At 36.0% G+C, this 24,972-nt stretch overlaps 2 protein-coding genes across 4 annotated transcripts in view; one reads left to right on the top strand and one right to left on the bottom strand.

The window, feature by feature from the left end:
• LOC110374799 (uncharacterized) overlaps nt 1-24,972 on the top strand; it is a 340,622-nt gene that overhangs the window by 197,359 nt on the left and 118,291 nt on the right. The window lies entirely within an intron of this gene.
• Chas (chascon) overlaps nt 1-24,972 on the bottom strand; it is a 106,828-nt gene that overhangs the window by 53,186 nt on the left and 28,670 nt on the right. Inside the window, exons 1-5 of one of the 3 annotated variants that reach the window (XM_021332627.3) lie at nt 16,438-16,633; nt 16,323-16,359; nt 16,075-16,244; nt 15,903-15,981; nt 15,537-15,727 (exon numbers count right to left, since the gene is read on the bottom strand). In XM_021332627.3, coding sequence (XP_021188302.3) covers nt 15,537-15,727; nt 15,903-15,981; nt 16,075-16,244; nt 16,323-16,359; nt 16,438-16,554 — 594 coding nt within the window. In that variant the 5' untranslated portion in view covers nt 16,555-16,633. Of the gene's footprint in view, nt 1-15,536; nt 15,728-15,902; nt 15,982-16,074; nt 16,245-16,322; nt 16,360-16,437; nt 16,634-24,972 lie in introns of those variants that run through there. The other 2 variants (XM_064036062.1, XM_021332628.3) reach the window with 2 other exon arrangements.

Here is a 24,972-nt window from a genome sequence, read left to right as displayed (position 1 = left end):
AAGGGATGAGGTAGGAAGAGAAGAGGAAGGAGGGATAATTAAAAGAAGGTAATGTACGTATAGTCCCACGAGCCGTTACCGTTATCGCGAACGTAGGTAATGGAACTGAGGAAATAATGTGACGCGTGGTACAAGTGAAAAGATAACGCGGTTTCGTGATATGCAAACTGTAGTGAGAAACATATTTTACCCATTTTTTTAATAAAGAGCGGACAAAAGTATTAAGTCGTTTGCTCATAAAATTACGATAACTCGATAAAACTGGGTTACATTATTTTAAAAAAAATACGAGAAACGTAATCAAATTAGCATAATATAATAAGAAAACTAGCTATAAACTAAATTCATTATTACACATCATTATTTTATTTTTTTTAGGCTGTCTCTATCTGTAGTAAATTCGGTTGGAAGATAAATCACTAAGAAAACAGCTTTTTGACTGTGATTCAATAAGTATGACTCTTACTTAGTCATTTAGATGGACCCCGTAATAAACACGCTGTATTTTATGGCAAACACCCGCATTCTCGCTGTAGCGTGTGCTTAAATCGTTACTAATTTTCACTTCGTCCTTATCTAATCTGAGCTACGCTGGGTCATCGACCTTTTAATTAGGACAATTACATCACTTAATTCTATATATTGTTCCCATTTAATATACTAATTGGCCACGACGTATCGTAAACGCTTACAAAATTTTAAAATAATTGTCAAAATTATACTTTAAAGATTTTCATTTCTGCCAAGCTTTTTCGCAAAGCCCAGGACAGCTTGATGAACCTAGATAAAAACCAACCGTAACGAGAACCAATCTAACATATTCATCACTCTACATTAGTGCACTACAGGTAACATGATCTGACAATTTGGACACATCCACAATGGGCGCAGAAGAGTGCTCTCAGAGAACAGACGAGGCTAAGTAAAGCGATATCAATAGAAAGCCGTGACAGTTTCCACGCCACGCATCGGGGTCGCCCATTGTGGAACGGTTATTGTCTACGTTTCTGTTTAATTGCACCAATGGGTAGTTCTAAATGTCGAGGATTTTTTATGATGTAAGTGTATACTTACTTAGCTATTTTTAACATTTGAAGTTGACGTTCAGTGGGTGGAAACACTTGGTTATATGATTGCTATGTGAAAATTGTATGCTATCGCATTTTAGATACGCGGTGTGTCTTAAAGATCGAAAATAAAATATATAAGAATATTATTATGCTAAAGTTAAAACTCACATATAATTAAAGTCCTTCCAGAATCATTTATTAATTTTCAATTATGTACAAATATTTCTGTTCCTATTAAAAGCGTTCATAAAATTATTCCCAGACGCTCACATCCATCACGACTATAATACATAACTACATCTAGACACACGGCAGTGTGTCCGCCAAGTTCGAGCAAAAAAAGCGACACACCGGCCGTGGGTTATATTACACGAACCATTTCGGGCCAAATTCGACCCCCCTGTAACTCAAAATCTATTTTATTTACGCATATCAAATTTCTAGTATCTGTTGAGACTCCCTCACTTATCTAAAATACAAAATTTCATTAATATACCTATTGTAGGTCTTGAGATATTGACGTCAGAAAATCGCTATTTTTACTATACACTCACTGACTGACTGACTGACTGACTGACTGACTCACTCATCAAAAACCTAGACCACTTCCAATGGTCCTATTGACTTGAAATTTGGCATGGAGGTAGGTCTTTATGTCAAGGTAAAGGGAAAAATCTGAAAATGGCCAAGTGTGAGTCGGTTTCAAAATAATGAAGGTGTTTTATACCCGGTGTAAATTTATACCCCTAAGGAACTAAAACGAACTAAAGGACAATGGGCGATTCCGGTCCAAATGTCCACCACGAACGAGACCTATATGGCTGGATAGCCCGTTAAATATAGAACATTTTTTGTTAGGAAAGTAAAAAAAAATATAATGCCAGAAAAAAGTTATAGCAAAATCAAATAAAACATTTTATAGATTTTTTCAATTTCATTTTTTCAATTACTTAATTATTTCCGTACTTTCTGTAACTTCTGACAAAATAGAATTGTTCATTATTAGAGAGAAGACAACACCAGTAACATCGAACTTTCTTAGATCCAGGCACCGCTGAGTATATTCCAGTACTTTTGGCACCTCAATTGGTTATGATTCGTACATCCATCGGGCAAAAAAATATGGGCTGTTTATATGCAAATGTTGCAAATGTGTCTTACTCATCTTAGTTTTAGATAAAGTGCAGAAATGGAAGTGGAATAAAATAAAAAATAATAATGATAACATACAAAAACTACCGAAAATTAAGAATACATTTTTGGCTATAACTTTTTTTTGGCATTGTTTTTTTTTTACTTTCTTAGTAAAAGTTACTCTAAATTAAGTGGACTATTTAATTATATAGGTCTCGTTCGTGGTGGACATTTGGACCAAACTTCATACATTCTTGCCCAATCTCCTTTATCTATATTTATAAAATATATCTTCGAATGGTACAAAGGTTTGTATTTAGTCAAAGTAAAGTAAAAATCTGAAAACGGCCAAGTGTGAATCACTTTCGAAAATAACGAATGAGTAACTTTGCTCCACGATCATAATATATGATAACATGTAATGTCAGTCAGTTAGTAAATCTAGTCCATTTAGTTAATCTAGTTCATTTCTTTGTAAGAAACATAGTGCATATTAAAAAATCTAAAAGATAGTATACATGAGACATTTCTTTAACTAACTTCATCATAAGAAAAAAATAAAATAAACAACCTTACAAAAATAAATGAAATCCCACCCAAAACAAAAATGTGAAAGACTGCCAAGTTCGATAATATGGGAATGCTTCGCCTATAAAAGAAGTGAGATCTGAATAAGTACCAAGTTCCATACACATACCTCAGTTAAAAATAGTTACTTTTTAATGATGTTACTTGGCAAGTTTTAATAGAAAATTAAATACTTGATTCATTGCGTTTAGTAGGTTTATAACAAGGTGTATGAAAACTTGCCAAGTAACGTCATTAAAAAGTAACTATTTTTAACTGAGGTATGTGTATGGAACTTGGTACTTATTCAGATCTCACTTCTTTTATAGGCGAAGCATTCCCATATTATCGAACTTGGCAGTCTTTCACATTTTTGTTTTGGGTGGGATTATTTATAACCGGAATCGCACAAAAATACGCTCACGTACCCTCCACATAATAAAACACTGCATTCTATTATAAGGATACACTGTTTGAATATAGAATCACATTTACATACTTATACGGCTGTGCACCCACATTCGATAATCGGTGACTGATTTTTTGTCGGAGTAAAATGGAACACACTGATAGCATTACATCCTACAAAAAATTGGCCCGTAAATCTGTCCTACAAGAAGTCTGACATAGGCAAGCGGCCTGATGGTAGGTCCACACGATACCAATTTTACATAGACTTTCATCGATTTTTGTCTGTGCAACAAATCTGTGTATACAGAAGTCTGAGCCTGCATAAACATCTTGTCATAAAAATTTTCACTCAGACTTCTTATTTTTATTCAGACTTTAAGTTCTTACAGATATTTGTAAAAACTTAAATTCTGTATCGTGTGGACCCACCTTAAATGTACGTACGTGTAGGTACGTTGTTCCCAACATTATTTAGGTATTAGTCAGGCAGTCAGGCTCTGACACAGATCAATGATAGACGGCTAACATTTGAGCTAACGATCACTATCTCGGACTATCAATCGACAATAGATTTATTGTTCGCTGTGTTAGTAAATTATGTTGCTACCTTAAGTGGGTGTGTGAACAGGGTGGCTTGTTGTTCAGGAATTGTTATAATAAATCTTTACCTACATACCAGTATAATAAGAGATATTTCCTATATTTTGGGACTCCACTCGAAGTAAAGTCCTGACAATTTATGAGCAGTAGTCTGTCTGAGGATGGATTACTTCTATGATAAAGCGAGATCCTCTCCACCGTCAATTTACTTGTTTCTGTCTTTCATTTGTCATCAACAATTGAGTCAAAAAAAACAATTGAAAATCTGCTTTACCAAGCATTTGGGCTGTGGAGATGTGAAATTTCGATTTTAGTTTATAAATCGTCGCTCAAAGCTACTACTACATACTTTACACAGAAAAATCAAAAAAACTTTCCTGCACTACGCAAAGTTGTCAACGACATCATAACATTAGTAAAACTACTAACAAAAATAAATAAAACAATAACAGCCGGAACATAACAGAAGGGCGAGAACAAGACATTATACTAAGCACGTTACAAAGCACCAATGCATCTCACATGTTTCTATCGCTTATTTGAAGCAAAATAGCCTTGTAACACAGGGATGCAAAATGTAACACTAGCACGCAAATGTGTGTTTAGGTGAAGTGAACAAATAGTTTTATTACTCATAGCTTTTTAGTATTGTCAACAGTATGTTTTTTTACAGGAATTCTGTTGAACTAAAGAATATTTGCACCATGAGGGCAGAGAAGGATATCCCCAACAGTCAACCAATCAAATTTTAATCAAAATTATGTTCTATTCGATTTTCTTTTTAAATTCATTTTCCGCATTATAGTAGATTATTTAAATCAAAGGGTTATTTCAAATGACCTACAGGAGATCATAATTTGCAAGAATTATTTTACTTTTATTCTTACTGTTGGCAACCCTAGTACCTCGGAAACGCCGGCGCAGCGCGAACTTGCGCACAAAGGAGCGGGATTTAACGCACAAAGTATTGTACATCCTCACGGAATATATTGCCGCAGCACGCTTACGAATAGGCGTGGTAGCTAGTTCTCGATGCACAGGACTGCATTCTAATTTGGAATTAATAGAACATTTGAAAAGCAATAAAATCTATGGGTAATTTGACAGCTGTCAATTCAGCGGTTGTCATTTAGCAGTGTGAGACATCGGACTATTTGAAGCGCCGTTCTATTTATTTTGATCGTTAAATTATAATGCATGCAATGGGTTGTTACGTTAAAAAGTATGTATATATCAACCTCCTTTCTTCAAAACGAAGCAATGTAGCGACTGTGCAAAATATCATGATCTCGTCGAGATGAAAAATAATATAAGTAAGTATTCGAGCTAAGAAGCAAATCGCGGAATCTCCGGACTATTAAAAACAAAATAGATGACATTAACACGAAGACCGGACTTAAGTATTATGACCTCCAAATGATAATACCAAAATGGCAACTGTCATATAAGGTAATGGACCTATGCAAATTATCATAAAATTATACAATATTTAAATAAGACCTACCATATAGCACAACATCATATTTACTTAAATGTCAGATGCGTTTTAGTTATCTTTATCGAAAATCATAACTATTCTTGGATTAAACAATAATTGTAAATCACTTAATAAATTCTTATGGAATTAATTGATTTTTCTGCAACATCGCTTATAATTGCACGCAGAAAATTGCATTGCACTGCAGTGAAAAACTGTGGTAGCAATGTGCATATTTCAAGCCCTTATCTACTTTATAGAATAGTTAGCGTCTTGAACATATGTGCTAATAAAAATGTAAAACGGATCGTGCGCAGTGCGGTCCTGTGGCTGTAAGTCGGTGCCTATATTATTAAATAGACCATATCTTGCAATCTGTCGGCCCTGAATGGATAATAACGCGAAGTCCAGCCGACTCTTCTATTACGAATAGGACCTCACTCCCGCCCCCTGCCCTGCCAACAAGGATTGAACCCAGTGCTTAAGTCTAATTGCTTACGTGTTTTTGCAATTCGACTGATTTCGCCCTTTTACAGGGCTGTTAGAGTCCGTATGCGGTGGTAGCCACTAAAACGATTGCTCCTATGTACGCGATATTAGTGGCTGCGTGCAGTCTCACATAATTTCACGATGTTCATTCATAGAGGCTTTCGTTTTATTTTATTAGCTACTAATGTAGACCCAGCAGGACTCGGTTCCATTAAGGTCTCCTATTCTTTAATGGTTGTGAGGCGGGGTGCTTAGGCATAAATTCAAGAATAAATTGTTAACTTAAGTGGAAGGGAATATGAGATTTTATTTTTACCGACTTTGTGGGATTCGTAAAATAAACTTTCTTAGCAAAGCTTTGCAATTAGAGTTACCTACTCCGTTGTAATAAAAAAGCTCTCTAATTGTTAGGCGTTTTGCTAAACCGATTTACAAATAAATTAAGATTCGCATTTCAAATATGTATTTTTATCAAATATGAATGTATTATACCGGGGCCACGTTAACCATAGCCACTAATGTTGACCGTATATGAAGTGAAATAAAATAAAACAGCATGCAATATATTCCATCTCAAATTCCAGCGACGAAGGCTAAAAACCTCGCAGTCTTTACAAAATTAACATAGCCACGTCTAAAGCATGGTGTCGAATACATTCATCATCCCATCATTTGAATAGCCCACTAAATTGCCTGACGCACGCGAATCAACGATTTGTATACTTTTTACTCGATAACTGTCGATGAGAAAGAATTAGTATCGAGAGAAACATTGTATGGATCGAGTAAAAACCTCGTTATATAACGCGAGTGTAATTGTCTCGAAATGTTACTTTGTATTTGTAATTCTGTGTTATTGTAATTGTATCTTCGTGTAATTTGCGCTAATTAGTTGCAGTTATGTTGCGTCGGAGGAAATTGTAACACGACATTTCTCTTCCATATTTCTACCATTATATGAAACAGTTTTAAATACAAGCGATTAAGATAAATGTACCCTTTCAATACGGTAAAGTCCTAAAACGAAACATGTCCACAAAACTGCAATTAAACGTATAATTTATTTACTAGTTTGTCTACAACAGGCAAAGTTCAAAAGGTCTCACAATAAATAGCTCAAACATCAGAGCATTAATCGCCAATATATAGCTCTGTTAAACAGTTAAGATATTCCGAGGCATATGGGCCACGAGTACAATATCCAAGTACCTATTATTATCTTTAAAATTTATTGAACTGTAAACAAATACCGATTGACCTGTATCTTGAGCAACAGCAGTGTAAAACAACATAACAGAGTGTAATAGTTTAAGACAAGTCATGAACTCGTTTTGGACTACTTGAAACTATTGCAATCTACAAGTCAATCATAGAATAGATGTATAATTTAGTCACGGATCGTACTAACTATAATAAAACGGAATAAGGCTAAGGCTTAACCACACTGAAAGGAGGGTAAAAGGTGATATAAGCTCTGTTTAGTTTGATATAGACTCCTAAAGTTCTCATTGCTGAACTTTGTGCATTCAAACGCGTCCAACTTTATCCATTAAACTTGCCCTACTAAACGTGAGATTCTATCCAATCTTCAGCCAGCTGTAGACAAAGCTTTGGATATCGCATTGCTTAAATAAACACGTAAACGGACGCCATAGATGCTCCGATCCAACGTATAATGCGCTCAAATGCTGCGTGAATTTCCGCGAGTGTCGGGCGGCGCGCCCGCGATTCAATGCTCCAAGCAAGTACCAAGGTACCAACGCTCCTAGCATTCACTACCAACCTCAAATGAACCTGTTCGGAATGCGATCAAATAAACTGCACTGAATCAAAATGTCAAAATAAAACAATATTATTATCAGCTAACAGGACCTGTGGGGTACGTCAGGGACGCAGTAAATGTCAAGTACGAACGCTATTTGTACTGTCGACCGCGGAACCATGGTACCCATAAATATTCCACCGACATTACAGTTGCTAGAACTCATTCGATTAACGGTAAAATCGATAAAACAATTCACTCGATATCTATGCACGTAACTGTATCAAATAGTGCATCGATTCAATTACATTCTGTACCTACATTCAATAAGATGTGAGTAATAAAGTGTACTATTATCTTGCGACGGTCCTTGCTACAAAGAAACGGCATAAAATTCGCGATTTCATTTACTTTGTTACATAAACGTGAGCAATTTAATGTGACAAAGTGCTGAACACAACGATATTTACTCTATCTAATCGAGTGTGATTGCGGTTTGACTATCGAATAACATCTGATACAACTTAAAAGACAATTTCTGTTTATTTCACTGTTGTTGTTGCCGGTACAAGCTCTCTATTTCTGTTTAAATGTTGCATTTAATATTGTATGGGCTTTTATAATTAAGTTTTATTTTTATCTCTCTATAAAATAGCTATCCAGTCCCTTTTGTTCGAAAAGGTCAAGGACGATAATACTCACTTTGAAAATATTGTTCATTGACGATTGAAAACAAAACAATCGCTGCGAACAAAGATCTGCAAACGAGCAGTACGGTGCGCACAAAAGTGTATTAACTCAGATGATTGTAATACAAGACATCATAAATCTTATGATGCAATAAGCTTTCATGAAGTGTGCTTTAATTTAAAAGGAATAATTAATGGATCGCCAACGTTGAGCTTTTAATTACAAGAACAATACAAGGCTACTTAAAAATACGCATCATGTCATCCGATTGGCACGTCTTATAAAATACAATGTAAGGACAGCCTCACTTTCAAATCCATTTATCGAATGGTCCGTTCTAAATTTGCTTAGCGTGCAAATCGTCCATATAAATATGAATGCTGAGCACATCGGCAGCTACACGCAATACCTGCAGGGATTCATAATCTTTGACAAAGAACAGGTCCCATAGTCGGAGATAATTTTTCGTAACATCACCTCGTAGAGGCTATATCTAAGATTGGATCTTGGAGGTGATCACATGAATTCTTGGGCACACCGCACAGGGCTTGTAGATGTTATCTAAACATCTTAAATTATTGTCCTGAGAGCAGCTACTCGGCTCTCATCTAGCGTTATAATCGCGGAGTTGACTAGAAAATTCACCTGAACCTAACGTTGGATGAGGCAATCGATGCATGTTCGATAGTATAAAACGTCAAATGGCAAACATCCTTTCAATTTATCTAGAACATTTGATTAGCATGCGCGATAGCCGCCGCTTCGTAAACATGTTTAGAGCGCTCTCGCTGCAACGAACGCCGCGGCTTGCGCGGGACTTCAAACATTTTTAACGTAATTTTGACCCCAAGGAGCGATGCATATATTATTGTGGGTTTAACGTGTGCGTGTTGCCAAAAATAGCTCTCATTACGAGATACACAGGCGGTGACATCACGCCACCAATCCCAGCCTCTCGAGTGCAAAAAAGGCCACATCCGAGCAGCTTCGCAGCATTTTGTAAATGTGAAGCACATATTTTGTGGTTTTATTGCTATTCGCGTTGAAAGCACGGCGGGCACTCCTACTAATGCTCGGCGTAAGGTCAAATTACTAGCCGACGTTGCAAAGCCAAGTGCTTAGATAGGCACTGTTCAAATTGCGTCGAATAAAAAATAGGTTTAGTGAGATTGCAAGCGTTCCCAATTGACTTTTACGTCGGGAACTCGAACGAGGCCTATTCAATCGCAATAAGTTTTAATCTTTTTTTCTGATACACAATTCGCATTGTAATTGAAGAAAAAATCATATTCGTGATCAATATTAGTGCATGCATTCGTTCTAATTATATAACGATATCCAATAAGTAGATAGGATAAAGGTTAGCAATCTTCTAAATTAGCTGCAGCAATATAGATCATGCAGTGAATTGATTTCCACAATGCGTTTCTAAGCTCCCAAGCTTTTGAGACTGGCGGCGTTGGCGTGTGAAAGATACAGGCTAATACGAATAAGGGCATAAGTGTTCGAGATGAGTCGTTAAAAGAGTATAGATATGGCCTTCTGCTTCGGGCGTCACGCAAAGGCTCTGCAAATGGGCGATCACTTTCGTTGGAACATCACTTTAGATGTCGCAATTCTCCTATAAACAGACATTATCTAGGTCGAATGTGCAGAGTAAAGGCCGAATTGAAATTCTGACAATGTACGTATCCTTACTACAGTTGCACTGATGGTTTAGCTGCATTGTGTTTGTAATTTACTTTGTATTCTTAATTTCAATATTGCAAGTAATAGTTTAGCTTAGTAACTTAAATTAAAATTAACATTAGATTTTCTAAAAGACCTTAAAGTCCAAACCTTGCAAACCAGTTCTTTCTAAAATGTTAGAACTTGCCTAAAAACATGTATTAATATTTCTAAGAAAATGTCAAGATAATTTGCACCTCACATTGCTGCAATAGGCGCGTTTTGCACGTAAATAAATAATTTGATCATTTTAGCGGGCACCGCTGCAGCGCAAATTCAGTTTAGTAAGCGATTGCAACATGTATGGGTCATGGAGCAAAACACCGACTTGTGAACGAATTGGGCTTTAAAGCGCTGAAGCTGCTTTCTGATAGTAAATAAGTATTGTAGGATAGGTACTTACCGTGATGTTTATTTATTTTTTTATGGCAAGAAAATACATATAACTCTAATTAAAAACTATGTTATCAGAAAATTAATAATGTCTGCAAAAAAGTACACTTTATTCGGACTAACGAAGAAATGGCATAAGTAAAGTATTAAAATCAGCAGGTAAATTACAGTACGGTACAGCGTATTTACAGAGTGTACATAGCCAAAACGCATCCATAGGAAACTGCTCGCTGATACTTTGTAATGCTGTTTTTTAATTTGTGATTTCAAAGTATACACGAATTTTGTGCACATGCATCATTCCAATTTATACACGGTCAAATTTAACTATACAAAATTTATATTAGGTAAAGCATTAAATAAAAATGGCTTTGAATCTGAGTTTGTTTATTAAAAATGCTAATTAAACAGGCTTCTTTTTAATATCACTATTCGTCCCCAAAAATTTATGTTGCCTTCTAAATTATAAAGTCAGCCACAATTAACGAGCATCTAAATAATACTATCTTAGCCACTAGTTATCTTCTAAGTAAACCACTCTAAATACAACTCAGCATGATGGTTATTTTTTAGCATTTTTGTAGCAGGCATTCTAACAGTAAACTTCTAAAATACTATTAAATGACATCATAAAATATATTTCATTAGCTTCTAAGTTTGAAATGTAAGCAAGCAACATGCAGCAAGCATATCTTCTGTCACGGCTTCGGGGCTCCGGCGGTCCCATGCGAGCTTATCGTCGCAGATGGTTTTCACGCTCACCACCGCCTCACCCCTCCGCGCCTACGCGGTTTTGAATTGCACTCTAGGGGTAGGGCAGACAAGACTACGTGGAGTCGGTTTTGCAGCGATTCGTTTTCGTCACTAACTTCAATTTTTAATACAATGTTTTTAATTGAACGAGCATTATTAATATTTAAATTAACATTAAATGCTAGGTCGTGTTTAAATCAAAATGGCGAGCATACGACTGCTCGCGAATAGATTGTAATCGTAAAGTTTTTCGCGCCTATTCCAATGTATACACGATTAGTTTGCATGCGGACTAGCACTGTATATTATGGAACAAAGCAAGATACTTTGGCCACTACAAAATATATGCGAGTATTTGCGTACTGCTGCTGTATACATCGGAAGACTTTGTATAAAAAGTGAATTCCAATCTATTCGCGACTAGTTTCACACGCTTGCGTACTAGCCATGTATATACTGTAAATACGCTACGGTACAGTAGGAAAATATTTACCGTGCAAACTAAAAACCTTTTTACCACTATCCTCACAACATTAATGACTACTCAAAAAAAAAAACATCCCTATTTTTATAACAACGAACCACCACAAGAAAAACACTAACAAATGTGCAGAACAAAGCGCTTTCAAGCGCAAGCGCAGAGCGTGGGCGCGGCGCCCCGGGCGACCTATCTCCATGAACAAATTATAATTTCAAAATCCCCATCGATTTATGTGGGTGCTCATCTGAATAAACTCCTGCTCCATTTTACACTCTGTATCTTACTATTGTTTTTCGATCCGAGAAGAAAAAAGTTCTGTGACAACCTCTATCTAGGATTAACAATGTCGCTAAGGTGTAATAAAATTGCACGGAATTATGTTACGTAGATTATTTTGTGTGGGTATGTTCGGACAATATTTTATATGAATATTTGTGTCCTGTGGCGTGAGGAGATAGCATGCGAGCATTGAAAGCATAGATGCTGGCCATTTTTAGCGATCAATTTCGTGAACGTATTTTTGTCAGGTTCCGTCGTGGAAAAATCATATCAAAATATACAAAAATTCCGTTATTACCTAACCTTAAATCTCCTCATATAAAAGATTTAGTGACGACCATCTTTACGTATTCTATGCTTTTTATAATCTTTTCTCTATATCATTTTCTCCCCCGAAAACCTTAAATAATGATCGTCATAAATCCGGAATAAATTACAAATAAAAAGTTTAAGACTTAAAGCCTAAAATCAAAATCCTTTATCACAGTCTGATACCGTATAATAATTACTTCATCAGTAGGAACAAGCCGGGTGGCCCGTTATCTCCTCAGCGCGCAACTACACAGCGTTGTTAATAGCCAATTAAAGGCCCATTTACTCGAAAAGAGGTTGCATTCAAACCTTCTTCTAATACAAATTACTTGACTCTGGCCATTTGTCCTGTCAGATCCAAGATCACGTAAAATGTCAGTCTATTGTAATGTGGACTATTTACGATAGGTACATGTATTGCAATGTAATTTGATTTTGTTGTGTTTTACCAAAAACCACAATTTATTCGATGCAGGTATCTTTACGTATCGGATAAGAACTAGAGTGTATTGTTTTACGAAATCAAATATTGATCAAGCGTGGTGATTAACGCTTAATCCTTCTCTGTGAGAGGAGGCCTGTTCCCAATAGCTGGGCGATAAAAAGGCTGATGAATATTGGCAAAAGAAAAAAGAGTCGTAGTGTTAAAACACTAAAGTTCATAAGTTAATAAACTACTATTTTCAAACAGAGAGCCAAGGAAATCCTTACTTGTAACCGCGAATAAAACAAGACCAAAAACTTGAAACCATTGGTACGAAGCATTTAGAACAAAGTTTATGTTACACGTAAATAATAGGCTAGTTCGGACTTTCTCATTACACGAACAACAAAAATCCTTTCGTAGGCGTTAAGGAGGGAAAAATAAGCTAGTGTTGTACTCGAGTCGTGAATCACTCGTATGAACGTAGTGTTGCTATTCGAAACCTTCGACAACTGGCTGGTTTAAAGGCCATTTTGTACTTTTAAAAATATTTTAAAATAAGAACATCAAGGAACATGGAGCTCTTCAGGTCTGCAACTGCAGAACGCATTTAAATTTGAATTTAGAATGTATATTTGTTTTAGTTCGTCTGATAAATGATTTAAATTATTCCTCCTTTATATTATAACTTCATATAGAATGAAAATACAATTAAATATATCCTGCCTGATTTTAGTAACAAAAACCCTACTTAATTTTGGTTAGTAGCTTCCTCATTTATTCTATCTATCAGGTACATTCATACATGTAATGTAACATTGACATTATTGAACCATTGACAACAGCTTAGGCTCTCAATATTTCTATAAGTAAGTGTTAAGTAACACGTTTATATGAAGCTCGCGACCTCGCAGTACGGAAATCACGTAACAAGCTAAGAATGCATACTTGCAAAGGAATGAGCACGGTTTGTACATATCGGAGATTGGTAATATGATTGACGATTACATATTGGAAGCTGGCTTTTGTCCCGTGTAACCACACCTATATTGCTCATAGTCTTTTATTGTAATCGTGCCTGCCGTCTCGGCTCTTAGTGACTTCACGATAGTAGTAGAAAGACTGATTGACGAAGACAGTAGTGGCTAACTTTGGACGAAAGACGAAAGCCTCTTGACAAGGTCTATACGAACAAATGCGCAAGGAGTCAAAAGGCTAACTTCAGAAATGCAAAGTTATTTGGTGCAAACTATATTTAAAGGAAACTGGATTACATAAATTGGATTTATTTTTAGCACGTGCCCAGCTAATATAGTAACTAAGCCTAGTATTGTTTAATTACAATTTTCATAAAAATATACAATCTAACGGCTTTTGGATTTACAGTTTGAAAAGAACATAAACTTATTTATCTGATCTGCAATAAAATAATTAGGTACTTAATCCTCACCAGTATAAATGTAAGAGTACCCACAGAATGCAGACTAAACAGTTGGACGACAGTTGACCCAATGGTTGGCATCATCATCTCCCGAACCTTTTCCCAACTATGTTGGGGTCGGCTTCCAGTCTAACGGGATTCAGCTGAGTACCAGTGTTTTACAAGGAGCGACTGCCTATCTGACCTTCTCAACCCAGTTACCCAGGCGACCCGATACCCTGGCGTACTACTATAGACTGGCGTCAGACTTACTGGCTTCTGACTACCCGTGACGACTGCCAAGGATGTTCAATGACAGCTATTTGCAATTATTGGCAAAAAGTTATTTTAAAAGAACATCTTGATTCTAATCAAAGTTTTCAGTTGGTCTGATATTAGTAAATACTTACCTGATCGTTGTTATGTGCGTACTAACATGAATATTCATACAGATTTCTAAGCCCAAACAAACTATTGGCCGACTAAAAGTTTGGAGTTTGTTCTCTAGAGTTTTTACAACTTTTAAGTGAATGAAATAAAAGTTACATTTATAGCTCGTTGGTAAGGATAACAAAAGCAAATAGTTTTATTAGTCGTTTGACTTAATTGTTTTAGTTTTATATCGCATTTACTTCTTTTGAAACAATATTATTTTATGAATAGTGTAAAGCAAATTTATTTTAATTACTGATACTAAATACTTTTATGCCTTAAAAATCTTAGACTTAAGGCAGTAAGGTCAGTAAATAAATAACCACGTTGATGAAAGAAAATAAGTTCTATATGATCAGACACTAGTTGAAGTATCAAAAAAATGTGTGAAGGAATTTACTCTTAAGAGAATTTAAGAATTAAATCCAAGAAACTTAATGATTCCTTATTCAAAATACTTTACATGCAATCTACCACAGACTTCAGTAGCATAAATTCCATTCCACGATTAGGCGAATAGGCAAGCTAAAAATAAGTACTTATCACAGAAATACTTCAGCATAATAAGACGAGCACTGCTTCCCATGACTCCATTAGCGTGTATCAGCCGGTATCGAACCCCGAGCCCCTGAGTATCGACGCCTCAACATGTCGCTTACACCTTACGGCATAGATAATACCGTCATAGAGGCAAGAGTGCTTGTAAATTGCGACAATCAATGGTTTGACGTTGGTTATGGAATTTGCGTGTGTGCTAAGCTTCAGATATTGTTGTGGTCAGATTTAAGAGCTATCGCAGTTTCATATTTTATGAGTGGTGGTCTTTGGACCTCCATTAACTTAAATGTTGTGTAAATATTATTTAAATAGCGGAGCGCAAAAATACAAGATGGCGATTTGTCCCCCGCAGAATTTTACAGAACAAATCACAGCCTGATAATCCACCAGAATTTTATCAATGTACATCTTCATTATCTCGTTGGGGCTACAAATTCCGTATCCTTCATTGTTTCCGTAAACGTTAATGTCAAGCTTATAGACACCGGTACATAACTTAGTTTGCATTTTCCTGCACCCTTATACTTAAAACTATCAAATAAACAAAAGTACTTACATCATGAGTAGTATCCCCCTTATGTATCCGCTCCTCGGTCTCCTGGACCCTCTCAGTGATATTCCTGGTGAGCACCCGCTTGTCATGACTCTCGCGCACCTTGCCGTCAGGGTTAGCCACCACCAGGGACGTCACGTGCACCTTAGCCCCGGCCGGAGCCACCACGGTACCGATTAGGGGACCGTCCACTTCTGAGAAAAAATTGTATTCGTAATTTTAACAGAATATCTTCAAGTATTCATATTGTTTATTGGCTTTCCACAGTTTTTTTTACTTGTTAGGACATGGCAAATGAGGCATTTAAAGTAATCACAGTATGTAGGTACTTAGCTATGTTAGATTTTATCAGGTTTTAAGATAAATTACCATCAACCGGCGCCCCAATGGCTCCGCCAACTTCATTTTCTAAAGCTTCTTCACCAAGTTGCTCGTCAGGTACCCGATGCTGCCAAAATTAAATAATTACATTTCTTTTCTTCATAAACTCGAAGGCTTAATATTTTAAGAGTGATTTGGTAGGTTTGAAAGTAGGAGGTACCTCAGTCTGTTGGTAATTGGTGGTGTGCGTGTCTTCATTGACAGAGGTAGATATCTTGGGCCCCGAGTCGCTGAGTATTCGCCCATCTTCTAAGATCAGCTCGCGCTTGACTCTGGTCGCGATCTGTCGGGTCGTTGTCACTTCGCTTTTCTTCCGCGTCACCCATTCTTCTGCAATTGAAAGAAATCGAAATTATATAGGAGCAAACTACAATAATATTGTACGAATGTGAATAAAAAAATACAAACCTTCTTTGGTAGTTGCTATTGTATCCCCCGGCTCGGCCTGTAACAAGTAAAAATATTTTTATTAGTTGTGAATAAGAAAACATTACTAAGTATTGCGTACAGCGCCATCTCTTACCGAGTAGCTGAACTTATACAAATCGTAGTTGGCAGGCAGATCAGCCATGAACTGTAATAGTACGCGTGGCCGTCGCTTGATGGCGCCATGGTCGCTTAATGTAAAAACTGTCACCATTTAAAATCATAAAATATTGCACTTTCCGCCGAAAAAATCATTTCACTAAAATCCAGTCACAACAATTGTCTACTGTTTATTCACCATACATAACTGCACACTCATTTTAACACATAAATAAATAATGTTTGAAAAACATTAACATTTATTATACCTGTATTTACACAAACAACTATCAGCTAAAATATTCTAGGAGCTATTAATTTTCTTGTAATTACTGAAGTTGCGAATACCGTGTATTCTAGTGCCGAGTTAATAATCGACTGAAGGAAAATCAAGGCTTAGCTGTAATTTAATTAATGAGCTGTGGATTAACATTTTCTTTTGGCAAACAATGCTGTAGTAACGCGATGAGTATTCCGTCCGTACGCCGTCGCTTCCGTTGGGACCGAGCTTTATATTGAACTCTTCAAACGATAAAATATTGGAAGCAATAAAAAGATTTTCCCGACAATTTTCTCGATTTAATTTAGCGTGTAAAATCAAATTAAATATAACCCGCAAGTGCACTTAGCTTCCCATTATGTGGAACAAAGTTTTCAACAAACTTTTCAATGCTCCGCAAGGAATTGATTCCAGTTTTCCTCTCAACATTTTCTGCTCACCGATTTACTGAAGGCCAACAAAGCGTGTCTAACAAAATCATAGACCCTCTCAACTACATCCCACTCAGTCAGTCGAGACCCTAATCCTTATTTGAATATTCACGGAAGGTCTATTTTTCAAGAGTTTACTACATTAATAATAGTCTGCAGGGTCTATTCAAAGTTACATAGTCTATGAATCACATTGATTATAAACGACACGGAAAGTTTTTCCATTTGTGTTCCACCGGGGGAAGTAGAAAATATTGCACGTGACTGCAAAAATTATTAGCTCGACTAACGCGACCGTGTTGCCGTCAACATAGTAAATGTTGCAGTTATTTACATTGTTTATAGAATATTTACTTGATGTTTAGATTGCATAGCGTATAAAATCATGTAAATTATGTTCGTTTTATTGCTTTTTAACACGAGGATGCATTCATAGATAAATGAGAGTCATCACGTCACTCTGCATCATCTTGAGTCACTTCTATTTTATTATTTGCTGCTTAACGTCAAAAGTTCAGTGGCATTTTCTTTACAGAATAAATCACGTGGTTTAAAGTATTTTAAGACTCCTGTTCGCTTTTTCCCGATATATAATTTTCGTGGGTTCAGATTTTTTTGATTAAATAGCCTACTCATTAACCAATTCACATGTAACATGTAATAGAGGAGAGCAGGGTCTCGCCATCAATCGAACTTAAAGACCCGTTTCACACGAACAAGACACCTTAATTCGCGACACAAATCATAACAAATCGTTCCTTTCAACGCACCTCACAGGTCTCAGATCACTTCACTCCAATTCAATTACATATTCATCAGATAACATCGAAAGGAGTCTCGTACCATTGACCCCTCACTAAACGTCCCGATTGACAAATTGTTACGGCACAATGATATATGGCTGCGCTGGCCACTTATAAAAGTCCAGTATAAGCTGACCTCTGGCTGTTAATCGAACTACATTTAAATGTACTGCGTTTGACAGTTGTTTGACAGATGATGGAACATTCAGTTATATAAGCAGAGGTCAAGTAATACTGGTAGCAAGTACAAGTGTTGACGGTATCGCGTCTTCGCTACTCTATTGAGGATAAGTGATAGATGTGCACTTAGATGACTACACAGACGTCTGTGTTAGTTTTTATGACAACATGTTTATTTTATGATATGTTATTCTGTACTAATGTTTGTGGTATTTAGTTGAGGAGTGCCACACAGAATTGATGAATGGTGTTTAATGTTTAAGCTATTAATTATTGTGCGTTTAACACTTTTTGAAATGGCATGACATTTTGTTAACGATAAATTACAGCTAATTATGAAACATTGCTTGATGTTACACCGTAAATACCGTCACAATTAACATTCATTACAACTTTTCTTTCGACTATAAGATAAAATGGCAAAAAGCTACAAATATTCGTAACACCAACTAACTGCCCCGTAACTGAAAGGAGTCATACACTTCTAACCTTTACCACCCAAAGAAAAATCATTTCCATTTTCCAAACGGCGCTTGTCCCATTGTGTCTGACTCATGACATCGCGACGGCCACTTACGGCTGACGTTCGGCTGTCGATTGCCAATCAATTGGCATGGCTGACATCAGGTTAAGCACCTCTACTAACCTCGCCATTGAAGGAAACACAATCATTCAGCGGGTTTATATGTTAGAGAGGTTTTTGTGGGTTGGGTAATGATAAGCCTACTGGTCGGCTGATCGGCTGGCAGAAGCTGGATGCGAGAAGCCGAAAATAGATCTCAGTGGCGTGCACTTGGAGAGGCCTATGTCCAGCAGTGGACTGCGATAGGCTGATGATGATGATGAAGCCTACTGGTAGATATAAGAAGCTAGATCTAGGTAACCTAGCACAAGGATTTTGAAAGCAGAATTGGTTAGGGCCAAGATTAGCTTCGTTAATACTTAAAACCTAATTCATAACTGTCTAGAAGATCAAGAACAATAGTCTGTAAACTCTCTAGGGGTCCTTAAAACCCACCCTATCTGTAACTGCTGTTCTCTACCAAACGCTAAACCTTCAGAATCATAAATTACTTTATTCAATACCATTTAACTACAACAATCAATAACACATATCATAAATTAGCGGTCCACAAACCACTACTTAACACTGCGTATCTAACAGTCCATTAATTACTGAGTTATCTGTCCCATCGCCGTATAAACAAATTAACACATTAGTAGGTGTCATTGTGGAGGCCGCGCCCTTGCGGTGCCCACCGCAGCGAGACGGCGACCCAGCGACCCGGCGACCGAACGACCGGGGGCCCGATTCTGCTAAGTTAATAGTGACAAAATTGAATCTCAATAGCAGTTTTAACCTGAGCGGGCATTCTGCTACTAATATGAGACCAATCGTATTCCAATGACATTTTATTGGTTGATGATCTGCCATTTGGTCTATACGGTAGATTATTCTACCTCTACAATCATATTGCAATCGTAAATCATTTGCAGACAATATGATTCATTTATTGAATCACAGAAAAGGATGAAGACGTTTATTTACATTTGAAAAGGAAATATAGCGTAATGCCACATACTTTTCAATCGTAATTGAGTCGTGATTGGATCTCAGTTGAATGTGAATCGTATGTCGCTTAAGTAGAATTAGCAGAATCGAGCCCCGGGCGACCGGGCGACCGACGCCGCCGAGGCCGCCGGTGCAAGCCGCTGCACATTGTGATGCACCCGCGTCGTGCACCGTGCACCTTATTTTTTGGTCCGAGGACTTAATTCGGTCATGGCTTTTGCACCCGCTTTTGTAAGATAATTGTTTACATGTAACTGATACGGTTATTTTGTTATTGGTTTTTTTTTTTTGAACTTTATAAATAACGCCTGCCAGGATTACAGTTTCTTGTGAAACACTTATTATTATGCTCTTTGTAACATCAAGTTTGATTACTAGGTTCCGATTTTCGGAATTCTTAAATAATATCACGAAAATAAATCAATAAAAAATTAGAAAGTAGTATTAAGTCACATTTGAATTAAGTAAATTAATGTGTAGTTTTTGGCACCTTTGCCTGCTTTCGAAACACGTTCTTGCAAGGAATTCGATCCTTGTTTCCATTTATCATACAGATAGCTCTTTAAATACCAAATTGACTAAATTGTTAATTTATTTCAAATGTTAAGGTAAATTATTAGAATTTTAGTCAGCTGCACATAAAGAGCATGGATTTACGAAATTCTGATAATAATATTCAGTCAGAAGCATATTATTATCAAATTGGAGTCCTGAGCGTAATAGGCTAAATAGTGGGTAAGGTTCGACACGTTAGAGGTTAGGCAATACCTACATAAGTCAGGTATATAAAAATGATTATGATCACATTTGCGATTGAAAAGAAACAATAATACACATAGACTATGAAAGCAATGAAATCAGTTACAGAAAAAAAAACTTTTTCACAGTCTTCAACAAAAAAGTTTTAAAATTATTTTTTACCGGAATTTAATAAATAAATATCTATACTAACTTACACCTTTCAGGACTGCTATAGGCTTGAAACAAATTAGTCTACATCAAGGTCCATAATTAAAAATCCTGTTATTTTTACAATACACGCCTTTGACCTTTCAGAAGTTATTAAGTGTATTAATTAAAAGTTCGTTGAACCTGTTTCATTAAAAAATTACCTCAATATTGCAGTGGAATGACCTACAGTACCGGTTGGTAGGAACCTGCATAAAGTTTTAATTTATGTTCATGTTCAGTTATAGATATGCACCTAAAGATTACTTTAGTAGAGAAATTATTGTCTGGATTTTGACAAAAGTATTGTATTTCTACCAAGGTATGAGATCCAAATGTCATCATGACCTAGATAATCTTGCCAATTTCACGATTATATGCTCATGAATGTTCATATAGTTCCTATTAGTATTAACAAACCGTTCTTTAATAGGTAGGATATGCATATGTAGTTATAGTTGTCATAAAGCCTACCTTAACATACCTTACATACCCATATTCATATAATTAGTGTCTGCAAAATTACAACGGGACGTGACATTTAATAAATATGGCTTTAGCGTAAGTCACGGAACCGAATTCCCATGAAATGACAACCCTAAATAAGCCTATAAATCCGCAACCAGCCCTAAGAAACAGTTGACTGCACAAAATCATTTACCCCGTTGTCCCAGTGACTCGGTAATAGGGTGAGAGGCTCCATAACCGGCCCATTCTCGCTTGAGGCTATCGCGTATATCTCGGCCGGCCATCAATTCGGACATACGCCTCACAGAAACAATGTAGTGTTTAGGACTCTGCGTACAATACAATATTTAGACTGCCGCTAATGGTGAGTATCGCCTTGTATATAGGGCTGACAAATAAGATAATTGATGATTATAACTTTACTAGGGTGGCTTTCGTCTTTAACAAGAATAAAAAGAGTCAAGATACAATACCTCATAAAGAAGCCTATGAAATGTAAATTAATTCTTTCAGGAGCCATATAGTCAAAATGTCCCTATAACCAAAATGCTGGAAAAACCTGACTCTCCTCCTGATGTGGTCGGAAAAATCAGTCACTTGTAATATTTCGTTTGAAATAGGCGATTCGTACAACAAACGTGCAAGTATCTCAACACAAAATATAAACTTTCACGTAAAACGGAACACAAAGAAACCACACAAGCAAACTTCCATTCGACAGCCCTACTCGCAGGCACGGGCCACACAATGGAGGCTATCGCGGAGCAATCTCGACGTTCCACCCGATGTAATGGAACGGGGGCGGTGTAACAGATCATAAACATTGACAGGAGACGTACTCAAGGTCCTACTATCTACCTTCTTTCAAGTAATCAATCACAACGTCTTACAGGTACCTACGAATAAGAAACACAAACAAAAGAATGACGAAATTGTTTAAGTCTCAATGCGCGCTTTTAGCTTTTGCGTAGATTTTAATCTGTGTTCAATGTGGATTTAAAAATAGAACGCTGCTTTTTTAAGTTTGTGTTTTTTTTTTAATTTGACAGTTGGACTTCAATCTGATAGTAGGCTATTGTTTTGACTAAACATTGCTCTAATCTTAGAATCTGTAACGTTTAACTAATGTTACTGAAACTGTTTATTAAGAAATATTATATTTAACGTGTTATAATTATCTTAATGGTTAGCAATTCTAAGCTTTGTAGAGATATAAAAAACTGGAGTTAAAATCATGTATCTAAACTGAAAACCCAAACCAATATGCACTATGACCCTCAGATACCTACATAAAAACTGTAAACCCTTACTTCCTAATTGGAATCATACCTACAGCACAATTAAATGTGAAAGATAAATCCCCAACCGTTAACATAAATAGGTATACCGCGATAACATCTTAATTAACATTCATTAAGCACCCATCAATATCACGACAAGGAAGTCAATTAATAAATAATGCATCGTTTATATCAACCATTTCTTTCCGTACGATCCTTCATTGTACACTCGAGTTCATTAAAGAAAGGTCACGCCGAATATAGAGGTATTGCCAAAATGATACTTGTAGGAACAAAGTAAGTGTTATGGTTCCTTGACTCTTGGCAAAGGTCGACTCTGTTCAATTATAAAAGAATTTTACCATGCTTGTTGGATATTTAGCGTTGCGTAAACTTCATGGCAGATATAGGCCATTTTTTTGAAGCACGTGATTCGTTAAATTATATTTTGTTATTACATTTTTTTTACCAAACTGTGTGGTAAAATAAAAGAAATAACAAGAGTCAACCAGTGTATTGCATTAAAAAAACTGTTACATACCACTTTTATAACTGGATTATGAATTTATATTGGTACTGAAAAACGTTCAAAACCAGTTATTTCTGTAACTAATCCCGACTCTTTTTCAGTCGATACATAAGCCACTTTATATATGTATTTTATTTGAAAAAAAAAAACAATGTATGCTGTAACCTACATCTGAACTCCAAATATTTTTTTTCATGAAAAACCAAATATTTTTATCCATGTTTCGAATTGCAATTGTTCGCACGACGAAAAAAATGCGATAGTCTTTTTAAATGTTTATTTATTTACAATCCGAATAAATTGTTATGCATTTTACGTTTCGAATTCGTTAATAAAATATTGTTACTAATTGTTATTGGTATTTAATGTTTACATGTACAGACAGGCTTTTCATAAATAATGTAAATATATTATACGTACAATGCTTTCTTTTTATTAAATTTATTAAAATCATTAAAACTCTACACGGAAAAGGTTTCTTTCTGGAAATAGTAGTAATCTATACAAACAATGCTTTCTTTTTATTTGAAATCTTTGTAAGATACCTGAAGAGAAAAGATTTGTATAATGCCGTACATAATATACAAATTGGCTCGTGTTTAGTATTAAGGCTCTCAGACATGATTTCAATGAAGGTTTTCCTTTATAGGTAATTTAGTCGTAGTGTAATTTAGTATCCTTACGTAATTCCTATTTAAGTCCATAAAATAATGTTTAAAACTATTTTAAAATAATATACTCATGAAAAATGTTGGTTATTAATAAACTTCAAGAACTGAATAAATATGCTTAAAATTAAAAATGCAAAAAACAGCAAGACCCTGACAACACCGGAACAAGAGCTCATTAAATTAATATTATAAATGTCAATACTGATTGAATTAAACATCAACAATAATATTAATTGAACGATGAATACAAGTAATATTTATATTGAATGTACTTATTGATTGATCAATCACTTATGTAATAATTTGTAAATATTTCTAAGGACCAAGCAGGTTTGAAACCGAGAGTCCGATGTTGTAGACATCTGCTGAGCAAATACGAGATCGGTTTACAATAAGGTTTTGACGGAGAACACGTTCAAAATTGTAACAAATTAAAGGAAAACTTTTTAAATAGAGTGTCATCTGAATAAAAAGTACCAAAGCATTATTAAATAACCACATACAGTGGGTATGGTGCCGCACCACAAACAATACGGCAAAGATCTGCATGCCGCCACTGATAGACAATGCCGTGATCATGGCCGAATATTGGGAGTCCAAAATTTTAATTGAAGAAGACGAGGTTTTTTTTAACAATTATTATAGTGGCCAATCGTTACTCTTAATTAGTTAAAATTAAATATTTAACTATATTTGACAGTTCAACCAATATTTGAAAACTGTCACTGTCAAACCGACCGCTAAAAATGTCGAGCTGCGATGACAAGCGCTATCTCAGTTACCCAGCAGGTTTGAAAGCGAGAGTCTTGTTGTAAAGATCTGGCCCATTGACCGGCCAGCCGACCCTTCGGTACAGCAAGGCCGTTCAGTCATACTCAACTTACGAGACCTATAAATACATTTCGCCCGTGAAATATTAAGCTTTTGACTGCTTAATAAAATGTAGATAGTTTAGTTTAGCTTTCAATAAAATGTCTCTAAGATTTGGGTAATTTCTAGTGCTCAATAAAATTAAGTAATAGATCACGAATTGAGTAAATTCTACTAGGTTGCTATCCATGGAAGTCTACTTAGAAGAACTGTGAAAAAGCTGTAGTTTATCATTTGGTTTTGATTATTTTCAAAAATCATTTCCAATACGAAACTATAGCACGCAACTCATTCAGATATCGATTACCAAAAACGAGACCAACATTTATCGAAACGCTCCATATAAACATATCAAAGTAACGCCCGCAGTACAGAATACCAATGTGCAGCAAACAGTTCGCAATCGAGACAATGCACCGTGCGCCTGCACATAACAATATTAATATATCGATATTACGTGACCATGCAGCAAGTACTCGCTTTGTCTTCTACGTAACTCG

The sequence above is a fragment of the Helicoverpa armigera genome, chromosome 8 (assembly GCF_030705265.1).
Source record: "Helicoverpa armigera isolate CAAS_96S chromosome 8, ASM3070526v1, whole genome shotgun sequence".
NCBI lineage: Eukaryota > Metazoa > Arthropoda > Insecta > Lepidoptera > Noctuidae > Helicoverpa > Helicoverpa armigera.
Note: the sequence above shows the minus strand (reverse complement) of the source record. Positions and strands in the feature narration are given on the sequence as shown.